This window comes from Seriola aureovittata, chromosome 18 (genome assembly GCF_021018895.1).
Source record: "Seriola aureovittata isolate HTS-2021-v1 ecotype China chromosome 18, ASM2101889v1, whole genome shotgun sequence".
NCBI lineage: Eukaryota > Metazoa > Chordata > Actinopteri > Carangiformes > Carangidae > Seriola > Seriola aureovittata.
The window spans coordinates 24738635-24762335 of NC_079381.1; the positions used below are offsets into that span (position 1 = coordinate 24738635).

The 23701-nt window shown below is 46.3% G+C and overlaps 1 protein-coding gene across 2 annotated transcripts in view; it reads left to right on the plus strand.

The window, feature by feature from the left end:
* Positions 1-9: 9 nt before the first annotated feature.
* The window catches only part of myo5b (myosin VB), a 51506-nt gene continuing 27814 nt past the window's right edge, over positions 10-23701 (plus strand). Inside the window, exons 1-21 of one of the 2 annotated variants that reach the window (XM_056403175.1) lie at positions 10-837; positions 12049-12159; positions 12916-13087; positions 13358-13502; positions 13581-13737; positions 13828-13971; positions 14943-15024; positions 15175-15282; positions 15996-16105; positions 16183-16448; positions 16750-16831; positions 17008-17148; positions 17320-17442; positions 18013-18096; positions 19257-19391; positions 19474-19571; positions 20970-21056; positions 21604-21715; positions 21933-22144; positions 23112-23268; positions 23410-23649. In XM_056403175.1, the coding sequence (XP_056259150.1) occupies positions 808-837; positions 12049-12159; positions 12916-13087; positions 13358-13502; positions 13581-13737; positions 13828-13971; positions 14943-15024; positions 15175-15282; positions 15996-16105; positions 16183-16448; positions 16750-16831; positions 17008-17148; positions 17320-17442; positions 18013-18096; positions 19257-19391; positions 19474-19571; positions 20970-21056; positions 21604-21715; positions 21933-22144; positions 23112-23268; positions 23410-23649 (2796 nt within the window). In that variant the 5' untranslated portion in view covers positions 10-807. Of the gene's footprint in view, positions 838-1995; positions 2612-12048; positions 12160-12915; positions 13088-13357; positions 13503-13580; positions 13738-13827; positions 13972-14942; positions 15025-15174; positions 15283-15995; positions 16106-16182; positions 16449-16749; positions 16832-17007; positions 17149-17319; positions 17443-18012; positions 18097-19256; positions 19392-19473; positions 19572-20969; positions 21057-21603; positions 21716-21932; positions 22145-23111; positions 23269-23409; positions 23650-23701 lie in introns of those variants that run through there. The other variant, XM_056403176.1, reaches the window with a different exon arrangement.

Here is a 23701-nt window from a genome sequence, read left to right on the forward strand (position 1 = left end):
ATACGACAGAGAGCAGACATTACATCACACACCTGCAGCTCAGGTGTGCTGGTGTCCTGCAAGCTGTTGGGTAATGCAGAGGGAGAAGATCCACGTTGCATCAAGTCTGAGTGTTTTATTGTGAAAGAACCCCGAAGACAACAGTAATCCTCAGTCTGACTCACTACTTCCTGTTTGTCCTCAGGTAACAACAGGTGAGCTTCACCTCTCAGGAAGGTTTAGGAAAAGATGGTGGTTTGGGTTAAAATAAATTTCCCCTCAACATTTGACGATCTCTGTTGTCATGGTTACAGTAACAACAACAAACAGTCATGGATCATAGAAACAACATGGGATTCGAACACACGGCTCTTCTGTGTCACATTCATCCAACAGTTACAATATTCACACGTTCTGTATCCATGTTACTTCCTGATGAATCATAGTGAAAATGGGGGGGGGGCATTTAACATGCTGGGGCCCCTTCAAGGACCGGGGCCCCTTCAAGGACCCGCCCTGAGAACCACTGCTCTACAGAGGCAGGAAGCAGGAAACAGCTGATCTGAACCTCCAGCCCTTCCCACAGACACATGCTCAGTGAGCGTTTAAAAACCTCTTTGTGCTGCTGCCTTCACGGTGGCGACAGTCATAATGCCTTTGGTGGGCGGACCGGCGTCGGCAGGTAAACACCTCATTCCAGCAGAGGGAGTGGTTTGGGAGTGGACTCATTACCTGCTGTCAGAATAATCGTTGTGCTCAGACAGGTCTGAGACGAGCTGCTTCCCACAGTCAGAGCAGAGATCTGGAGCTGCTTCTGACGGGACCAGGATGACCAGCGACTACTATCCCTACTCCAAGGTAACGCTCATTTTAAAGCTCATATGTCTGTCGGGTCAGGACTGTAGAGACCTCTTAGGGTCAAAGGTCATGTACTTCACACTATCAGCTTGTTCCAGTCCATGTTACATAAGGTCACAGATAAGATCCTCTCCTTCAAGGACCTTGTTACTGTCAGAGGAGAAAATCTGAACCAGGTCCTACACAACGTACAAATACTCCATTACCAGTGAACGCATCTTACATTCAACGTTTAACTCAAGATCAAAGTAAAAACACGATTTTCATCAGCAGATTGAACTTCAACCATCAAAAGTCAAAGTTGTAAAATGTTGAAAAGTCAGAAGAAATGTTCAAACTGTGAAACAGAAACAATAAAAACCTGTTTCTTGTTTTCTGATGTTCCTCCATTAAACTGTTTGGATCAAACTCCCAAAATACTAGATCCTACATTTCCCATGATGCACCTGGATAGTGTCAGACATTTGTGGTCTGAGATAGGACAGTTATTTTCTACTCCTGAGACAGACGTCAAATACCTGAGGAGGACGGACAGGTAAACTGAAGTTCACCTGTCGTATCAGTGACGTGCTCCTTCACTCAGACTCATGAAAACCTGCATCCAATCAGAGCTTCATGTGTGACTAGTGATGTCACACAGGTGTGCTGAACACCCTCCAGTCAAACGTGTATCTGTTGTTCACTGAGGATGATGACTTTGTTTTCACCTTCATCTGCTGGAGGAGGGAAGTTTCTCTGTGCTTCACCTCAAATCTCAGTTCAACACCTGGATGCTCCTGCAGGATTTATGACATCACAACCAGGTTGGAGCCAATCAGGGCCCAGTATAAGCCTGACACTGTGATGTGGAAGCCTGAAGCCTCCAGGGTTGATCTGTTGTTTAGGTGTTTGGGTTTTTTCTGTCCACCCTGTATCCAGGTGTGATGTGATGATGTCATGGCGGCCGCAGGTGGCTGTTGTGTAGATGTTGACACAGGTGAGGTCAGAGTGACTGAGTCTGGATGTGTTCCTGTCTAAAATAACTTTATTTACACAAAATTATTTTTTTTCCAAACAAAATTATAAAAAATGATGGAAAATAAAAATGTAACATAAAGAAATGAAATTAAATAAATGATGATAAAGAAACAATAATGTAAACGAAATTCAAATATTAACAAAAAATATAAAAATAAAAAGAATCATCGGTGACTGCGTCTGATTCACCTCGGGACCGTTTGTGGGGTCTCGACCCTCATGTTGAGAACCAGTGATCTGTGTGTGTGTGTGTGTGTGTGTGTGTGTGTGTGTGTGTGTGTGTGTAGAAACCTGGCTGGGATCCAGGCAACCCGCCAATCAGACGGCTCAGTGTGTCAGGAAGTGCTTGGCCTCTCGCGCTCCTCTCTCCGTGTTTGGATCATCTGCGGCTTCTTTTACTTTGAGACGTTTCTGTTTTTTTTTCCCGCGCTGGACTGAAGTGAGTGGTCGCGCGGACAGACCGCGCTGTAGTGACCGGAGGAGGAACACCTGCCGACACCGGAGAGCCGAGCTGCACCGAGCGAAGTGACCGAAACTCCGCCGGCCGGACACCTGCCCCCCCCCTCCACCCGGGAACATGCGGACTGACACACTTCACCTGGATTAGAAGAAGAAACTTTGGGTTCTAGTCATGGTTCTGTTCGCGGTTCCGTTCGTGGTTCTATTGGATTCTTAATGGGAACAGAAACAGCGTCGTAGTTTGTTCGCACAGGGAGAGCACGAGCTGAAGATGTCTGTGAACGAGCTGTACACAAAGGTGAGGGGGGGGGGGGTTACCTGTGAAACACACACACACCGACTCATTCACCACCGGACACACACACCGGCGTTTGTCCGTGTCACAGATCCACCTGTTCAGACCGACCTGCACTGAACTCCATGTTAATTCTCAGCCGCTGTGAGAGGTGAGTCACCTGTTCCCCTGGGCTCGTGACGTAGAGAGAGGGAGAGCAAAGGTCCAGAGACTGTAGAAATGATCTGTGTGTGTGTGTGTGTGTGTGTGTGTGTGTGTGTGTGGTGTGTGTGTGTGTGTGGGGGGGGGGGGGGGTGGGGGGGGGTCATGTTCACTGACTCTGTAGAAGCTGCAGAATAGACGCTTCACTATAAATCTACAGGTGTTAAATGAAGTTCTGCTACGTCACAGGTGAAATCACTTCTTCTTTTCATTGATCACCCTGACACAGAATGATGTCATAAAGATCAAACTCCAAAACACTGAATCCTAAATTTCCCATAATGCAACCGGATAGTGTGACAGATTGATAGTCTGAGACAGGACAGAGTTATTTTCTCCTCCATCAAACACCTGAGGAAGACAGACAGGTAAAGTGAAGTTCACCTGTAGAATCAGTGACTTGCTCCTTCACTCAGATTCATGAAAACATGGTTTCACAGGTATCTGGATGTAACCTGAGCTGTGGTCGGTCTGGTTCTACACTGCTCTGGGGGGGGGGGGCGTTCAGAGGTGTTAACCCTCTGAGCTCTTTAAGACGTTTCTCTGACGATACAGAACAGACATGTTGTTAAATGTTGTTAAACTGTAAACCGTCCAATCTTCAGTTCTTGTGAGATCATGTGACTCACAGCCGGAGCTGAGGGCCAATAAGGAGGCCTCTAACAGCTGGTTCATTTTACACATTTATTCTACATTGATCTACTATTTTACTCAGATATTGAACTGTTCTACGAACCTAAGACTTTGATAAAGACAGTTTCATTGATCCGCGTCAGTCGACAGGTTCAGTGTTTCAGCGTCTGGGAAAATGCTCTTATTATAGAAAGAGCTGAGAGTTCTGAACATTGTCATATAAACATGGATGTTACGTTGTGTGATGTTAAAGACTCAGTTCTTTATGACTGTAAACTACAACATACACTGTTTTATCTTTTATTTATATCTAATTATCTATTTTTACATTAGAATGAAGATATCCACCTTAATCCAGTTTATTTCTCTGCTCATGTATTTTATATTTAAATGAGACTCTGCGATGAAACTGTCAGTTTCAGATTTTCTGAGTGGCGGAGGGATACGACACGAGGAGGTGATGAGGCAGGATGATTGGTTGATGAATCCAGCAGCTCGTTCATGCTTCATATAAAGTCGAGTGTAAAAGTTTTAATTAGTGCGACACTGATTCGTTAAGAGGCTTTTACACAGAGACTCAGTCACAACCTTGTTAATTCATCATCAGGAATCAGGAACCTTCATTCACTCCTGACTCCTGTTCAAAAAGCTTTATTGACAAATATCCTGGAGACAACAACACTGTTAAAGCTGGAGAGGTGGAGCCTCTAAAGACACCGACCAGGTGCATCATGGGAAAAGCAGGCTCCAGACACTGAAGTGTCCCAAAAACAGACGGAGCTGACGACAGTCGGACAACGCTTCTCTATGTTCTGATGACTTTTTATTGATTAACTGATGATCTAAACTTTACAGTGAATTAAGGGAGAACATGTCCTGTGATGTCACACCTCCTGGAGTCTGAAGGTTCATGATGTTCAGGTGTCCTCACACCTGAGGTCAACAACCCATCAGCTCCTCAGTCTGTGCATCACTGTGAATGTGACACTGTGGACCAATCGGATTACTGATCTAGGATATCCGATTCATCTGTGATGAAAATACTCGTTAGTTGCAGCCACAGATGAACTATGAGGAAAATATCAGTGAGTCGTTGCTGGATCAGAGTACACCTGTAACACACCTGTAACACACCTGTGAACAGGTGAAGCTCCGGTGGAGCTGTGATGGAATGATGTCAGATTCTTCCTGTGATGGAGACAGACTTTTGTGTGATGATGTCATGTGTTGCATGAAGTGTTTTGATGACATCACACCTGTGACATCATGTGACTGGACTCATAAGGTAGAACTGTTATTAGTGAAGGTGAACTAATAATCAATAATCAGTTCAGCTCTGACTCTGATGAGTCAGTTTAAACTGATCAGCTGATCAACTGATAATCAATAAGTCGTTGTGTTTACATCACAGAGTGCAAACTGCCAGCAGCTGTTTACAGGAGTAAACAACAGGATGACAGTCGGATTAATTAGTCATTGTTAGATGGGGGGGGGGGGTCTCCATCTGTCGTCCAGATTCTGAAGCTGTTTGAAACAGATTCATTAAAACTGATGATTTGATTTCAGGAAAATCCTGTGTGTGCGTGTGTGTGTGTGTGTGCGTGTGTGTGTGTGTGTGTGTGTGTGCGTGTGTGCATGTGTGCATGTGTGTGTGCGTGTGTGTGTGTGTGTGTGTGCATGTGTGTGTGTGTTCAGTAGAACAGTATAAATGTGTGTGTGTCTGTAATCCTCCTCTGGACTCTAGTCCACATCATTAAGTAGGGCCACTTAAATCCTGTCCTGCTGTGAGACTAACTAATCCTGAGGGGGGGGGCTCCATCTGGTTCAGGGACTGAGACTGAGCTGAGTCATGGAGTCTGTAACCAGTAACTAGTCTGTAACCAGTGAGGCCTTGTTGTTGTTGTTGTTGTTGTTGTTGTTGTTGAGCAGACGAGCTCAGACTCTGATCCAGATCCAGGTCTTACCACCAGGGACCATGATGTGGTGTCTGCAGGTGTCTACAGGTGGATGTGTGTTGTCAAAGTTCCTCGACAGGTGGAGTTGTGACTTCCTATTGGACACACCCAGAGTTCACCTGGGGATGATGTCATTGTGCTGACATGTCAGTGCTGCTCTGTGTGTAACCTGAGACAGGTGTTGACATCCTCTCAGCCTGTAACAACAGTGAAGGATTCAGAGGTATCTCAGTGTTTCTTCAGGTGAAGGTTCTTAGAGAACTGATGGATGGTTCCTCTCACCTGCAGCTTTGTTAAAAACATTCATGTGTACATTAAAGCCAAATACAAAGCTGATCCTCGTCGGCCATGACGGCTGCCTGTTCACAGCCTGTTGATGAAAGCATGAGTCCACCTGGATGTAGAGACGTCTCTGAGCTGTAGGACGGAGCTTTCGTGGTGAGGTGAACAGGAAAATCATAAAGTCAACTGTCCAGTCTTTAAATGAACGCAGCCGCTCACCTGTCTGCCATCTGTCTCTCACCTGCAGAGGTGAAGTCTGTTTGTTTACGTACCGGAGCGCACCTGTGGTGCACGTGCACGGCTGACTTATGGCTCATATCAAAGATGATGTAACCGCTGTAACCACGGTGACAAGTTTACATACATTCACTGGCTTGTGTCGAGTAAATGAAGCTGCATTAGAAACATCCATTCAGAGGAGAAGCTAAGCTAACAGGCTAGGCTAAGCTAGCTGTCAGAGAGTGAAAGTCTGTTTTTACTAATGAACCCTTTAGTTCTCTGAGCAGCTCAGAGGCTACAGCAGCTGCCGCCATCTTTTAAGGTGGAATGTTTTCTTGAGTGTTACTTGATGTGTGATTGATATTTGGAAATCAATCAATACACCTTCAATGACAATAATCACTTCTCTATATGGAAGATACTTAAAGATGATCAGATACTGATCAGATTTTAATCAGAGAATCCATTTGTCCAACCTCACGGTGAAACAGCCCGTAAAACTAAACCTGAAGAGCAACTTGTGCTCAGCTGTTGCTAACTGGCCAATCACAGCACAGATACTATACTTCCTGTTTTAGTACAGGTGTCAGTCAGTGTTGATGCTGTGGCAGGAAACAGCCACTGTTTTATTAGAAGGCTGCCCCTCCCCCACTGAAAGATACATCCCTGCCGGGGGGGGGGGGGGGGGGGGCATGTACACATTGTGAGAGTGAAGTTGAGGCCGAAAATATGTGTGTGTGTGTGTGTGTGTGTGTGTGTGTGTGTGTGTGTGTCCTCATTACTGCTGGTGTTTCCTGCTGAGATGCTCCACATGAGGACTTCATGCTGCTCAGCCATTGGTCGGTTTCTGACGCTGTCCCAGATAAACACACTGAGGGAGGTCGCGTCACATCACAGGCCTCCTCTGATTGGCTGCAGCTCGACATGAATGAGCAGTGAGGACGGCTCTTTATCTGCTGATGAAGAGTTTCTCTGAACTCACATGTTCACATTTAAGTTTTCAGCTTTAATCTGGAAGTCAAACACCAACAGGAAGTGCCTGACAGCTCTCCTCCTTATTTTTCGCCTCATCACTGAGTCTGTGAAATGTTCATTCTCTGAGTTGAATCTAAATATTTCACAGCATGAATCTGAACTCTGCAGATAAACAGTGAAAGTAGGTCGACGCTGTGAACCAGATCTCAGATCAGACCCCTCTTCCTCTTAGGCTCCACCCACACTGACTTATATGTTTTACTTTTAAAAACAACTCTTCTATGTTTCCTCCTCCGTCCACACGACTCCAGAGTCTGCAGCCTCTGAAACAGAGACTCCACAAACTCTGCTGGACACGTTTTATTCTGAAAACTCTGGGGTTGTGTTGTCGTCTGGACGGGCAGAAACAGACCTTTGGATACGATGAGGTCACACCAACGGTCTCTCCTGATTGGCTCTCAGCATGATAATGAATAACAGTGTTACTGACCTTGTCTTTGCTAGCAACAAGGAAACACTGTTTTGCCTTTGTGTGAGAGTGTAGACAGAAGCTGTGTCTCTGTCCTTCAACTGACTCACTGGTAATTCACTGCAGAAATACTGGTTTGTCTGTGGGAGTACTGGTTGGCCCCGGGGCCCTGAACAGGTTCATCCGGCCCTGAGTCTGTTGGTCCCACTGACGAAGCCACAGAGACATGAGGAGTCTCAGTCAAACCTCTCAGTCCTGTTGTGTCCTCAGCAGCTGGACAGATGTTTACATCTGCTCTCTGTGACTTCCTGTCTGCAGGTAGATCAGCTGTGATCAGTCTGACACAGTCTCACCTGGTTCAGCATGGAAACAAATGAAGGAGTCAGTTCATATGTGGAGTGAAAGAAGCTGGACCTGGACCAGCTGACAGGTCTTTGTCTATGTCTCTGCAGTGTGTGTGTTGTGTGTCGTTGGTGTGTGTTGTGTGTGTACTTCCTTCGTTGTCTCCATGGTGATGATGACTCCGACTGTTCCCCTTCAGTCAGTCAAACTTCCCCCCAGATAAAACCAGGTACAGTCTGTACTGTGGGCGTGGCGTCATGTGACCTCTGGTGATTCCTGCCTGTCACACAGGTGACAGGTGTTTGCATCACCATGTAAATGACTCTCTGGTTTCAGTCAAGCAAATTTGCATTAAAGCAGCTGAAGGCGATGATGTCATCCACCTTCTCCTCAACTGTGACGGGGCGGCTCACCTGTCAGGTAACCTGCTGCTTCCTCCTTCACCACAGTTTGTCTGTTGGAAGGAGGAAGTGACACCTCTTTGCTTCCTGCCATCATCATCATCATCATCATCATCAGTGTGATGTGGAGCTGATGAGTGAGCAGCTGTGACACCTGAGCGAGTAACTTGAAGCTGCTGCACAGGTTTTCTTATTGAAGGAATTTTCAGTTGAGTTCAGTTCATTGATCATCATGTTGTAGTTCAGGTAGACGCTGCCTGTCGGAAAACACACCCTTCATATCCAGTCTGTAATATATATTACAATCTAATGACACCATCATTTTCATTTCATTTATATACATTTATGTTTACTGACGTGTATTTGAATTCACAGAGCTGATGTTAAACTGTCAAAACCAATCAAGTATTTTTAGCTTCATCTTCTCAAACCGACGAGCAGCAACAAATATTATATTTCAAGATCAAAGTTCATCTTCCAAAAGGAAGTTTATCAGATATTAAAACACTCCAGAGCCAGAGGTCAACGACATCAGAGGTAACACACTGACCGGCGAGCGGCGGTCACCCCTGATAGGACGGTTCTCACGTCTTTGAACACGCCAGAGATCATTTCCTAACATCAGAAACAAACATCAGAACTTAATGAAGTAAACATCCTGTTCACCTCCTGTCCTGCAGAGACAGGACGGGCTGTGTCCTCCTCCTCCACTGCCGTCAGACTGTCCTCTGTTAATGTGGGTTAATCTCTTTAAATGAATCAGGTCTGATCCGGTTCTTCACATGACTCGGTGACTTTAACACTGGAGGGTTCTCCCAAGAGTCAGTCATGACCAGTCACAAGGTCCAGGTCTGAGAGGACTTTATCTCAGCCTGGTCCACGTGTCAGGGTTCCCTCATCCTGATGTTCTAGTTCTCCTCCTGTGTTCCCTCATTAATATAAACGCTGACTCAGACTAAGTTTTCTCTCAGTGGAAAACAGGAGGAACGGCTCTAATCATTCTGTGTATTAAATCTCTCTCTGAATTCACTGGTAAGTAGGACGAGAACCCAAACTGTCTCCTTCCATGAGGTTCTTCAGATCACTGGCAGATAGAACCTGACAGAACCTGGGTTTGTGAGGATACAGACAGTCGAGGCGTGCTGTGGTTCAGACTGATGGATCCTGTGCTGATGCTCTGACTGTTCGTCTAGCGCCACCATGAGGTTGACGTCTGTAGCTACAGCTGACTTCAGTTGTCCACAGGGTTCTTGAGCTTAGACTTGGTTTTAATAAAGAACCACATATGTTCTAACACAGTTTTTCATCTTTTGTATTGATGCTTCAACCAGGAGACTTTAATGTCTATGAGAACATGGAACTGTTACTGCAGAACACAGGCCTCACAGCTCTGCAGAACATGTTCCTTCTTCAGGGCTCCCAGTGGAAAGGCTATTTTACAGTGTGGAACATGATGTTCTCAGTGTGGAACGTGATGTTCTCAGTGTGGAACATGATGTTTTCAGTGTGGAACATGTTCTCTATGTGGAACATGGTGTTTTCAGTGTGGAACATGTTCTCTGTGTGGAACGTGATGTTTTCTCAGTGTGGAACATGATGTTCTCTGTGTGGAACATGGTGTTTTCAGTGTGGAACATGGTGTTTTCAGTGTGGAACATGTTCTCTGTGTGGAACATGGTGTTTTCAGTGTGGAACATGGTGTTTTCAGTGTGGAACATGGTGTTTTCAGTGTGGAACATGTTCTCTGTGTGGAACGTGATGTTCTCTGTGTGGAACGTGATGTTCTCTGTGTGGAACGTGATGTTCTCTGTGTGGAACGTGATGTTCTCTGTGTGGAACGTGATGTTCTCTGTGTGGAACATGATGTTCTCAGTGTGGAACATGGTGTTTTCAGTGTGGAACATGTTCTCAGTGTGGAACGTGATGTTCTCAGTGTGGAACGTGATGTTTTCAGTGTGGAACATGATGTTTTCAGTGTGGAACATGTTCTCAGTGTGGAACGTGATGTTCTCAGTGTGGAACGTGATGTTTTCAGTGTGGAACATGATGTTTTCAGTGTGGAACATGATGTTTTCAGTGTGGAACATGTTCTCTGTGTGGAACGTGATGTTTTCAGTGTGGAACATGTTCTCTGTGTGGAACGTGATGTTCTCAGTGTGGAATGTGATGTTCTCAGTGTGGAACATGATGTTTTCAGTGTGGAACATGATGTTTTCAGTGTGGAACATGATGTTTTCAGTGTGGAACATGTTCTCTGTGTGGAACGTGATGTTTTCTCAGTGTGGAACGTGATGTTTTCAGTGTGGAACATGATGTTTTCAGTGTGGAACATGTTCTCAGTGTGGAACGTGATGTTCTCTGTGTGGAACGTGATGTTTTCAGTGTGGAACATGTTCTCAGTGTGGAACGTGATGTTTTCAGTGTGGAACATGTTCTCAGTGTGGAACGTGATGTTTTCAGTGTGGAACATGATGTTTTCAGTGTGGAACATGATGTTTTCAGTGTGGAACATGTTCTCTGTGTGGAACGTGATGTTCTCAGTGTGGAATGTGATGTTCTCAGTGTGGAACATGATGTTTTCAGTGTGGAACATGATGTTTTCAGTGTGGAACATGTTCTCTGTGTGGAACGTGATGTTCTCTGTGTGGAACATGTTCTCTGTGTGGAACATGATGTTTTCAGTGTGGAACATGATGTTTTCAGTGTGGAACATGATGTTTTCAGTGTGGAACATGTTCTCTGTGTGGAACGTGATGTTCTCTGTGTGGAACATGTTCTCTGTGTGGAACGTGATGTTTTCAGTGTGGAACGTGATGTTCTCAGTGTGGAACATGTTCTCTGTGTGGAACGTGATGTTTTCAGTGTGGAACATGATGTTTTCAGTGTGGAACATGATGTTTTCAGTGTGGAACATGTTCTCTGTGTGGAATGTGATGTTCTCAGTGTGGAACATGATGTTTTCAGTGTGGAACATGTTCTCTGTGTGGAACGTGATGTTTTCTCAGTGTGGAACATGTTCTCTGTGTGGAACGTGACGTTCTCAGTGTGGAACGTGATGTTCATGTACATGATGAAGGACGCTCGGCTGTAACAGATTAGCTTAGCGAGGAGCTGATGATGAGAGCAGAAACTCGTTAATCTACAGAAGCAGATAAAACTTGTAATTAGCTGATTACTGTGAATACAGAAAGTGAACTCTGGCAGGAACCGGTCAGAGGGCCGAGGATCAGGTTTCCGTGGTTACAGCGTCTCTGAGGTTGTTTTCTTTCTCTGTATTTTTCCTCGGCACAGACAGAAGTCGATCTTGTCGTAGAAATAAATATGAATAAAAGTGAATTGTGTTTGATTGGAGGTTTTAAAAGCAGCAGCTGATCATGTTTCTTTTTGTCAGAAGTTAAATCCTTGATCAATAAATGTTTCACTTCCCCACGCTGCACCACCTCATCACATTTTCATCAGCTGCTAACTGGAGAAACCACAACAGACACTTGTGTCTGTGATGTGTGTGAGTCCGACAGGTGAGGTGTGTTCACAGGTAAAGATCCATCTGTTTCATCTTTAAATATTTACATCTATTAATAAAATGTGAACAGAAATCAATTATTCACCAGGAAACCCCAGTTTCCTGCTGCAGCAGCCTCCAGCTGTAACAGACAGCAGCCACGCCTCCTCCGGTTCTAACCAGCTCAGAACACATGAACATCTGTTCCACAGTTTCCTCCTGCAGAACCCACAGGAACACATTCCCCAGACTGATTGAATCTGAACATCAGCTCTCTGCCGCAGGTGGAACTGATCTGGTGCTGATCATAGAAATATTCAGTTTATGGATCATGTGTCAGAAATAAAACGACCATCAGCTGTTTGATATCTGAACGTGTCGGCCACCTTCAGTGTTTCTTCTTCTTCTGTGGAATCAGACACGTATGAGATCATGATCTGACCTGACGTCGTGTGTTTCAGTTCACTCGGGTCTGGATCCCGGACCCCGAGGATGTGTGGAGAGCTGCGGAGATCACCAGGGATTATAAAGAAGGAGAGTCAGTTCTCCACCTCAAACTGGAGGATGAGACGGTACGTAACACGTTCTATCAGAGAGAACACACTCAGCTGAACATGTTTGTGCACATGATGAAAAGAATCAGAACTTTACTGATTCTGTTTTAGTCATAATTAAAATAATTTTGCGACAAAATGACAATTACATATGAAAGCGTTTGATTGATTGTCGTCTGCAGCTGTGTGTGTTAGCTCAAGACATCACTCTTTTAATAAAACACGTTAGCCACTTGAGAATTCAAGATGGCCGCCATCTCTGGCAAGGAAATGTAATTTTTTGCCAAAAAATTCACCCACAATTTTTCCGTATGAATGATCTATAGGTGTCAGACATCTTAACGACATGGACGGCGATATTTAGTTCACTTGAAAAAGATTAACGCTACGTTTTACAGATTAAAAGTCCTGCTAAATTAGAAGAATCACACAGAGGCCAAAAACCTCGTCAGCATAAAAATGATTTAAATTCTTAAACATAATATCTAATTGACATTAAGAATTGTGACTCTGACGTCCTCATAGTCAAAAACAGGGTTACCTTACAAAATCATTGAAATCAGGTCCGGTGGGTAAAATATGTGTTTCCTGAGGCCATCCTGCAAAATGGTGGCTAATGATATTTTTCAAATTGATGGCCCAAGGAGAGAAACAAACCAATTTAGATCCTCTTATCTACATTTGAAAGATTATTAAATATAGTTATTATATTATTATATTGTGAATTGATTGATTGTGTATTGATTGACTGTGTGTGGTGTCGTCCTCTCTCAGCCTCTGGAGTACTCCATTGGTCCGAAGAGTAACCATCTTCCCTTCCTCCGTAACCCCGACATCCTGGTGGGGGAGAACGACCTCACTGCTCTCAGTTACCTGCATGAACCTGCCGTCCTGCACAACCTCCGAGTCCGCTTCCTGGAGTCCAACCACATCTACACCTACTGCGGTCAGTCCCCCGGCCCCCGTCAGGTCTACGTGTCCTCATGGGTTCATATATTACATTTTTATTACCTGCGCCAGATAACGATCTAGATCCAGATCCTGATTATGATCATGTGAAATCAGAGCGTTTCATTAACGAGGTGTCGGTTGCTCCTGGTAACGAACGACCAGAACGTAACGTCTCACACACGTTCTGCGTGAAGCTGGGGTGGTGTGTTCCACAGCTGATGGTCCTGTGGTTCTGCATGTTGAGGTTCTGTGTCGTGTTCTCCAGGGATCGTGCTGGTGGCCATCAACCCGTACGAGCAGCTGCAGATCTACGGCGAGGAGGTCATCAACGCCTACAGTGGACAGAACATGGGCGACATGGACCCGCACATCTTCGCCGTGGCGGAGGAGGCGTACAAGCAGATGGGCAGGTCAGACCTGCACCTGTCAGTCAGGGATCAGGGTGGATCGGTGTAGACGTCAGCTGATGGTTGTTGTTGGTTCTGCAGAGACGAGAGGAACCAGTCCATCATCGTCAGCGGAGAGTCAGGAGCGGGAAAGACGGTGTCTGCCAAGTACGCCATGCGCTTCTTCGCCACAGTGGGAGGTTCAGCCAACGACACCAACGTGGAGGAGAAGGTCCTCGCCTCCAGCCCCATCATGGAGGTGAGTGTCTGCGACATTGGTAACCTGGTAGAAGAAGAACGAGGCTCCGCCCCCGACTGACACTCTTTCATGTCCCTCTCTGTGCACCAGGCGATTGGAAACGCTAAAACCACTCGAAACGACAACAGCAGTCGCTTCGGGAAGTACATCCAGATCGGCTTCAGCCGAGGGTTCCACATCATCGGAGCCAACATGAGAACATACCTGCTGGAGAAGTCCCGGGTCGTCTTCCAGGTGTGTGTGTGTTGTTGTTGTGTTCTTCTTCTTCTTGTTGTAGATGTTGTGTTGTTGTTGTTGTGTTGTTGTTGTTGTGTTGTTGTAGTTGTTGTGTTGGTGTGTGTTGTTGTTGTGTTCTTCTTGTTGTTGTTGTAGTTGTTGTGTTGTTGTAGTTGTTGTGTTGGTGTGTGTTGTTGTGTTCTTCTTGTTGTTGTTGTAATTGTTGTGTTGGTGTGTTTTTGTGTTTTTGTTGTTGTTGTAGTTGTTGTTGTGTTGTTGTAGTTGTTGTGTTGGTGTGTTGTTGTTTTTGTAGTTGTGTTGGTGTTGTGTTTTTGTTGTTGTGTAATTGTTGTAGTTGTTGTGTTGGTGTGTTGTTGTGTTCTTCTTCTTGTTGTTGTAGTTGTGTCGTTGTTGTTGTAGTTGTTGTGTTGGTGTGTGTTGTTGTGTTCTTCTTGTTGTTGTTGTAATTGTTGTGTTGGTGTGTTTTTGTGTTTTTGTTGTTGTAGTTGTTGTTGTGTAGTTGTTGTGTTGGTGTGTTTTTGTGTTTTTGTTGTTGTTGTAGTTGTGTCTGTGTGTTTTTGTTGTTATTGTTGTAGTTGTGTTGGTGTTGTGTTTTTGTTGTTGTGTAATTGTTGTACTTGTTGTATTTGTTGTGTTGTTGTTGTGTTGTTGTAGTGTTGGTGTATTATAGTTGTTGTTGTTGGTGTTGTGCTTTTGTTCTTGTTGGTGTGTTGTTGGTGTGTTTTTGTTGAGTTAGTGTTGTTGTTGTTGGTGTTGTGTTGGTGTGTTGTTTGTGTTGTGTTTTTGTTGTTGTGTTCTTGTTGTAGTTGTGTTGGTGTGTTGATGTTGTGTAATTGTTGTTGTGTTTTTGTTGTGTTGGTATTGTTATTGTTGTTGTTGTGTTGGTGTTGTTGTAGTTGTTGACATGCTGGTGTTGTAAAGTTGTTGTGTTGTTGTTGTTGACATTTTGTCATCCTGTTTGTTTACAGGCTGAAGATGAGAGGAACTATCACATCTTCTATCAGCTCTGTGCTTCAGCCTCATTACCAGAGCTGACAGAGCTCAGCCTCAGTGAGTCACTCTGCTAGTTACTAGTTAGTACTACTAGTAACTAGCAGTAATACTTATCTAGTAGTGGGTTGGTGAGTGGTTCCTGGTTGACCTCCAGTCTTTCCATGTGACTCACATGTTGCTAACATCAGGTGTGTTCTGTGTTGTCAGCCAGTGCAGAGGACTTCACCTACACGTCTTTAGGAGAGAACATCTTCATCGAGGGAGTGAACGACGCCGAGGACTTCAAGAAGACCAGAGAGGCCTTCGGTCTGCTGGGTAAGACCCCCCCCCCCCCAGCCCAGTCCACAACCCTGCTTCAGACCCGGTTCTCTCATTTCAAATGGTTCTTTATTGAGTTTTTATCTGTCAGGTGTTTTGATAGAACCAGAAGTTCTGTTGATTTTATCCTCCAGCTGTTTCCTGAACGTTTCCAGTGTCACATTAAAACAACGTGACTAAAGGTGTGCTCTTAATTTGAAGGAACCAATCACAGAGTTCTTGTTCCATTGTTCCTCATCTGTCACATCAACCAGGGTCCCCTCAGGTTTATGTTGGTCCCCATGTGGTTCTGGACCCCCCAGGGAGGACAGCGTCTCACATGAAGGAACATCTTGAATTAAATTAAACATATTCAGAAACATGTGAGTGTCTCATAAGACCAGAGACCCACTGGACCCAGTTAGACCTGGTCTGACCCAGGACCTGGTCTGAACCAGTTGGACCTGGTCTGACCCATTTAGACCTGGTCTGACCCAGGACCTGGTCTGAACCAGTTGGACCTGGTCTGACCCATTTAGACCTGGTCTGACCCAGGACCTGGTCTGACCCAGGACCTGGTCTGAACCAGTTGGACTGGTCTGACTCATTTAGACCTGGTCTGACCCAGGACCTGGTCTGACCCAGGACCTGGTCTGAACCAGTTGGACCTGGTGTGACTCAGACCCTGGCAGACCTGAGGACAGTCTGATGGCATCTCTGTGTGTCCTCAGGTGTGAAGGACAGCAGTCAGAGCAGCATCTTCAGAGTCATGGCGTCCATCCTTCACCTGGGGAACGTAGAGATCTGCTCGGAGCGAGACGGGGAGTCCTGTCACATCTTGGTACGTGGTTGCTGTGGTTACACTGATGAGCAGCGTGTCACAGATCAGGCCACTAACAGGCGCTGTGTGTGTTGCAGAGGGACGACCCCCACCTGAAGCACTTCTGCCGGCTGCTGGGGGTGGAGCTGCAGCAGATGGAGCACTGGCTCTGTCACAGGAAGCTAGTCACTGCGTCCGAGACCTACGTCAAGACCATGTCAAGCAAAATGGCTGCCAACGCCCGCGACGCGCTCGCCAAGCACATCTACGCACGCATGTTCGACTGGATCGTGAAGCACATCAACAAGTCGCTGCACACGTCCTCCAAGCAGCACTCCTTCATCGGCGTCCTGGACATCTACGGGTACGACGCCAAGACCATCATCCTCTGCTGCACACACACACACGCACACACACACACACACACACACACACACACACACACACACACACACACACACACACACACACACACACACACACACACACACACACACACACACACGCACGCTCTGACACCGTTCATCATCACAGAGTCAGATCTGCTGGATGTGGTTCTCTGAAGAACCTCAGACCTGCTCAGAACAGACTCCTGTCTTGTGTGTGTGTGTGTGTGTGTGTGTGTGTGTGTGTGTGTGTGTGTGTGTGTGTGTGTGACTCTGCAGGTTCGAGACATTCGAGGTGAACAGCTTCGAGCAGTTCTGCATCAACTATGCCAACGAGAAGCTTCAGCAGCAGTTCAACTCTGTGAGTCTCTTCAACCCTCGTCAGCTTCATACGTCTCATACGTGTGTCATACGTGTGTCATACGTGTGTCATACGTGTGTCATACGTGTGTCATACGTGTGTCATACGTGTGTCATACATGTGTCATACGTGTGTCATACGTGTGCTGATGAACATGTCCTCCTTTGGTCTGGCAGCACGTGTTTAAGCTGGAGCAGGAGGAGTACATGAAGGAACAGATCCCCTGGACTCTGATCGACTTCCATGACAACCAGCCCTGCATAGACCTGATCGAGGCTCGGCTCGGAGTCCTGGACCTGCTGGACGAAGAGTGTAAGGTGAGACTGCTCCTCTTCCTCAGTGTCTCTGTGTCCCTGTCACCAGTTTATTAGGAACAGCAGCTCAAACTGAGTCAGTCTGAGACAGGCTTAAACCTGTAGGCAGGAGCCGGACTCATCCAGTCTCTGGAGTCCTGATCCTGTGGACCTGTGTCTGTTCTTGTGTCTCAGGTGCCGAAGGGGACGGATCAGAACTGGGCCCAGAAACTCTACAAGCAGCACTCCAGCAGCGTCCACTTCCAGAAACCTCGTATGTCCAACACCTCCTTCATCATCATTCACTTCGCTGACAAGGTGAGCAGACTGAGAGTTCTCTAACTGTTCTGACTGTTCTCTGACTGTTCTCTAACTGTTCTGACTGTTCTCTAACTGTTCTCTCTGACTGTTCTCTGACTGTTCTCTAACTGTTCTGACTGTTCTCTCTGACTGTTCTCTGACTGTTCTGACTGTTCTCTGACTGTTCTCTGACTGTTCTGACTGTTCTCTGACTGTTCTCTGACTGTTCTCTCTGACTGTTCTGACTGTTCTCTCTGACTGTTCTCTGACTGTTCTCTAACTGTTCTGACTGTTCTCTCTGACTGTTCTCTGACTGTTCTCTAACTGTTCTGACTGTTCTCTGACTGTTCTCTAACTGTTCTGACTGTTCTCTCTGACTGTTCTCTAACTGTTCTGACTGTTCTCTGACTGTTCTCTCTGACTGTTCTGACTGTTCTCTCTGACTGTTCTCTGACTGTTCTCTAACTGTTCTGACTGTTCCCTGACTGTTCTCTAACTGTTCTGACTGTTCTCTGACTGTTCTCTGACTGTTCTCTCTGACTGGTCTCTGACTGTTTTCTGACTGTTTTCTCTGACTGTTTTCTACAGGTGGAATATCAGTGTGACGGCTTCCTGGAAAAGAACAGAGACACCGTTTATGAGGAGCAGATCAACATCCTGAAGGCCAGTCAGGTAAAACCCAGGACCAGGACCTGGTCCAGGACCAGGACTGGTCCAGGACCAGGACCTGGTCCAGGACCAGTCCAGGTCCACAGACATTTTGTGGACACATTTCAAAATAAAACATGTCTTAGACACAGAGGAGTGGTGCTCAGAGCTGTGAGTGTAAAGCTGTGATGTCTGTTCCTGACCTTCCTGCGATCATGTGGTCATGTGGTCATGTGATCATGTGGTCATGTGGTCATGTGGTCATGTGGTCATGTGGTCATGTGGTCATGTGGTCATGTGGTCATGTGGTCATGTGGTCATGTGACGGCAGCAGATTCAGAAGAGCTCTGATAAACCCTGTTATCTGCTGTGTTAATTAAACTGAGTTCTGAGCTGCAGCTGATCTCAGAGCAGATGTAAAGACACTGAGAAGGTTATGACATGTGTCCAGTGAGTGAAAGGTCCTGAAGGTTTACTCCTGATGTTAATGCACACACACACACACACACACACACACACACACACACACACACACACACACACACACACACACACACACACACACACACACACACACCCAGTATGTTAGCTCCTCCAGCTCTATGCAGCAGTTAGTTCAGTTTCCTCTGATGAACAGCAGGAGGCAGTGACGAGCCACATGTTGACAGATGTGTCGCGCACACACACACACACACACACACACACACACACAACACACACACACACACACACACACACACACACACACACACACACACACCCAGTATGTTAGCTCCTCCAGCTCTATGCAGCAGTTAGTTCAGTTTCCTCTGATGAACAGCAGGAGGCAGTGACGAGCCACATGTTGACAGATGTGTCGCGCACACACACACACACACACACACACACACACACACAAACACACACACACACTTTAACAGAACATCAGACAGGATGATGTGATGTTTATTAGTGATTTTAACTTTGATTTTTTATTAAAATCACAATAATAATCAATTCATTTTTATGTAATTAATAATTTGTTGTGGCTTTGATCTGATCTTTTTCACATCAGTGAAGCTGGAACATGAAATATTATTGATCAGTTATCAGTGGATCGGTATTCTCTGATGGTTGTAGCCATGGCTCGTGTCATGTGACATGGTGATGACTCATGCTCAGTCAGACCGCTTGTCTCCTCTCAGTTCCAGCTGGTAGCGGACCTGTTCCATGAGAAAGACGACCCTCCCCCCTCCAAATCGTCCAGAGTGAATGTCCGTCCGGCGAAGTCAGCGCCCCGCGCTCCCAACAAGGAGCACAGGAAGACGGTGGGACACCAGGTGAGCCGAGCTCTGCTGTCCTCAAGTCTGTCTCTGAGCGTGTCTCATGTGTCTCATGTGTCTCATGTGTCTCTGTCCCCAGTTCCGCAGCTCCCTCCACCTCCTCATGGAGACTCTGAACGCCACCACGCCTCACTACGTCCGCTGCATCAAACCCAACGACTTCAAGGAGGCCTTCTCGTGAGTCCACGCCACGTTTCCTCCAGAGCTCCGGCTCTGTCAGATACATCAGTCCAGTCACCATGAGACACACACCTGACACGCAGACATACCTGAGCTGAAACCACAGGTGTAGAGCGGCTGCAGCCACCTGAATGATGCTCCGCCTCTTTTTTTGTGATGAAATAAAATATTCACGTCACATGATCAGGTTTAAATTTATCCGATCTCGATCCGATTATTTAAGAGTCCGTCACGTAGAACTGATAAAAACGAATGGTCAAAGTCATATTTAAGGTGTATTGATTGATTTCCAAAGATCAGTCATTCATTGAGTAACACCAAGAAAACATTCCACCTTAAAAGATGGCGGCAGCTGCCAGAAGCCTCAGAGCTGCTCAGAGAATTAAAGGGTTCATTAGTTAAAACAGACTTTCACTCATCTTTTCTTCTTGGTTTCTTCTTCTGTGATGCTTTCACACAGACACGACAGACAGCTAGCTTAGCCTAGCCTGTTAGCTCAGCTACGTTTTCATAGCCTAGCCTGTTAGCTCAGCTACGTTTTCATAGCCTAGCCTGTTAGCTCAGCTACGTTTTCATAGCCTAGCCTGTTAGCTCAGCTACGTTTTCATAGCCTAGCCTGTTAGCTCAGCTACGTTTTCATAGCCTAGCCTGTTAGCTCAGCTACGTTTTCATAGCCTAGCCTGTTAGCTTAGCTCGTCTGAATGGATGTTTCCACTGAGGCTTTAACGGAAATCATTCAAAACAAACGACTCGTGTTCATCCACCTGCTAATTAATGCTAAGCTAACTACAACTTGCTACATCATGGTCTGGTCTGATGTCACTGAGCTGGATGTTTGTCTGATGCTGCGTCAGTCTGACCTCTGATCATGTGATCACAGTTTACTGATCTAAGTCAACCTGTCACTGTAGGAACAGTGGTTACCATAGAAACAAGCCATTAGGTAAGCTCTGTTACGTAAACAGCTCTACACCTTTACTCCATCATCAGTTCATCAAACAGAAGAATAAGATGATGATGTCGTCAAGGTTTAACTGTCCAGACAAAGAGAGAAGAAGAAGATCCTGCCTGTTACCCATGAATCTGAGGTCATGTGACTCACTGACTGAACTGCAGTGTTGAACAGTGGAGGGGGGAGGGGGGGGGGGGTCACAGATATCCTGTTGTTCTCATCACGTAAACATGTTTCTGTGTCAGGCCTGTTAGATTAGACGACGTCACATGACTCGGTCAGACTCTGAGCTCTCTCTCTCAGTCAGTCGTCCTCTGACTGAGTCTGCTGAGTGATGATGATGAAGCCGAAGAGGAAGACGAGGTGGGACGTGATGTTCAGCTGAGCCTCAGGTGTGAGCTGGACGGAGGTGACAGTAAAGTGTTTCCTGTGTGTCGCTGCAGGTTCGACTCAAGGCGAGCGGTGCAGCAGCTCCGCGCCTGTGGAGTCCTGGAGACGATCCGGATCAGTGCGGCCGGATACCCGTCCAGGTAAGTCCACCTCATAGAACCACATTATAGCTCAGGTGAGCCTGAACTGCAGCGGCACTCTGCTCTCAGGCTTAAACCAGCTGCTTCTCTCTGGAGTTCAGCAGCATGAAATCTGATGATCTGCAGCAGCTTCGTGTGTTGACTTCCCAATCATTGATCTCATGATGTCGTCAAATATGTTGTTTGGTCTGATCCACAATCCAGAATCCAGATTTAGAGATCTGCAGGTCTGAAGCAGAGTTTTTTTTCACGTTATGTTTCACTCTGATGTGATTCTGCTACATCATATCAAACCTGACAGCTGCTGTCGGCATGGAGATGAAGATGAACATTGATCCCGTGTTGTTTGGATGTTGGCGTTTACATTAATGTTCAGCTGATTGTTCCTGAAGTTTATTTCAGTCCAAATTCTTCAGGATTCTGCAGGAACCATGTCATGTAGTGTGTGTGTGTGTGTGTGTGTGTGTGTGTGTGTGTGTGTGTGTGTGTGTGTGTGTGTGTGTGTGTGTGTGTGTGTGTGTGTGTGTGTGTGTGTGTGTGTGTCCAGGTGGACGTACCCAGACTTCTTCAGCAGGTATCGAGTGTTGATGAGGAAGTCCGACATGACGTCATCAGACAAGAAGCTGGTGTGTAAAAACCTGCTGGAGACGCTGATTAAGGTGAGAACACGTCGTCATGGAAACAAGAAATGAGTCGTCACACACACACCCCTCCCTCCAGCTATCAGGTGACTGTGTCACCCTCCCTGTGGTTTATGTCCAGCTGTTCTCCAGCTCCAGATGTTTTGTCCTGTAGAGGTTCACAGTAGGAAGGAGAGACCTCTGGTTCTGGTCTTGATCCGGTCTCTGAGATCTTTCATTTCCCTCTGGTCCTCAGGAGCCCGATATGTTCCAGTTTGGAAAGACAAAGATCTTCTTCCGGGCGGGGCAGGTGGCGTACCTGGAGAAGCTCCGGGCCGATAAGTTCCGCGCCGCCTGCATCAAGATCCAGAAGACGGTCCGAGGCTGGCTCCAGAGAGTCCGGTACCGCAAGATTTGCAAGACCGCCATCACTTTGCAGAGATACGGCCGAGGATACCTGGCCCGCAGGTGAGTTTTATTTTTTATTTTATTAGCACTGATAACCAAAGCCAGGTCCAGGTCCAAATCCAGGTCCAGGTCAGGAAGGAGCTGAACTCTGAACCACACCTGAACCAGGTTTCTGAGTTCAGGGTCCAGATCCATAAAACTCTGTAGATCCAGAACTAAAACTCAGACGTTGGTTTTCATGGTTCTTCTTTATGAATCTGACTCATGTGAACGAACCTCGTTTCCCACAATCCTCCACGAATGATGAAGACTGTCCTGTGATCAGTCATAAGAACATCACTCTGTCAGTGTTCAGCTACACAAGGACTCACAGTAAATAATAACATATTAAACACAAACTTTAATTTATGATCATAAAGTGTTAAATTATAAAACTTATAATGATGATAATGAAGCTCTGTGAAGTTGGTTTTATTTCTTGTTAAATTACGTGTCTCTCCCCGTGTGTTCACATGGTCACAGGATGTGTTTATAAATAACTGTTTATGAGCGGGAAATGGATTCACATGGTTTCTGTGTGTGCGCATCACTGATGCATCTGGGCCCTGATCTGGATCTCTGTCGTTACTGAGGAGTGAGACTCGATGAATCTTATTAATCTTATTAATATTATTAATGTGTCAGACACAGACTTAAATCTGAACCTGGGGCGTTGTGTAGCGTAGTGGTTTAAGCAGGCGCCCCATGTGTAGAGGCTACAGTCCTCGCTGCAGTTGGCCCCGGTTCGAATCCCGCATCGGACGGCCTTTCACTGCATGTCATTCCCCCTCTCTCTGCCTCCCTGTTTCCTGTCACTCTCCACTGTGCTGTCCATTAAAGGCATAAAAGCCCCAAAAAAAAAAAAATATACTTTAAATCTGAACCTGTCTGTGTTCGTTCAGCAGTGAAGAGAAATAAACGTGTCCTGGATCCTTCATTGTGTGTGTGTGTGTGTGTGTGTGTGTGTGTGTGTGTGTGTTTCCTCCAGGTACGCTGAGTACCTGCGTCTGACTCGAGCCGCCCTCGTCTGTCAGAAACAGTACCGCATGGTGAGAGAGCGCCGCTCTTTCCTGAGGGTGAGACGGGCCGTCGTCACCATCCAGGCCTACGCCAAAGGAATGTTCACCCGCCGGATCTACTGGGAGGTAAAGACGTCGGTCTGAGTCCCGTGGTCTCTGGTCAGATCTGAGCTGATGATTGGAGACATGCGGTTTCCACTTAGTGCAGGAATGTGAGCGGAGGACAGTGAACGCTTCCTCACACTGTGTGTTTGTGTCACTCGGCAGTTCCTGCTGCACCACAAGGCCATGATCATCCAGAGGAGCGTCCGGCGCTGGCTGCTCAGGAGGAAGTTCAGACGGGCGCGCGACGCTGCCATCACCATCCAGTGTGCGTACAGACGGCTACTTGCCAGACGACGACTGAAGCAGCTGAAGATCGACGCTCGCTCCGCACAACACCTGAAGAAACTCAACTCAGGCATGGAGAACAAGATCGTCCAGATGCAGAGGAAGATGGACGACCAGGTACACACACACACACGCACACACACACACACACACACACACACACACACAC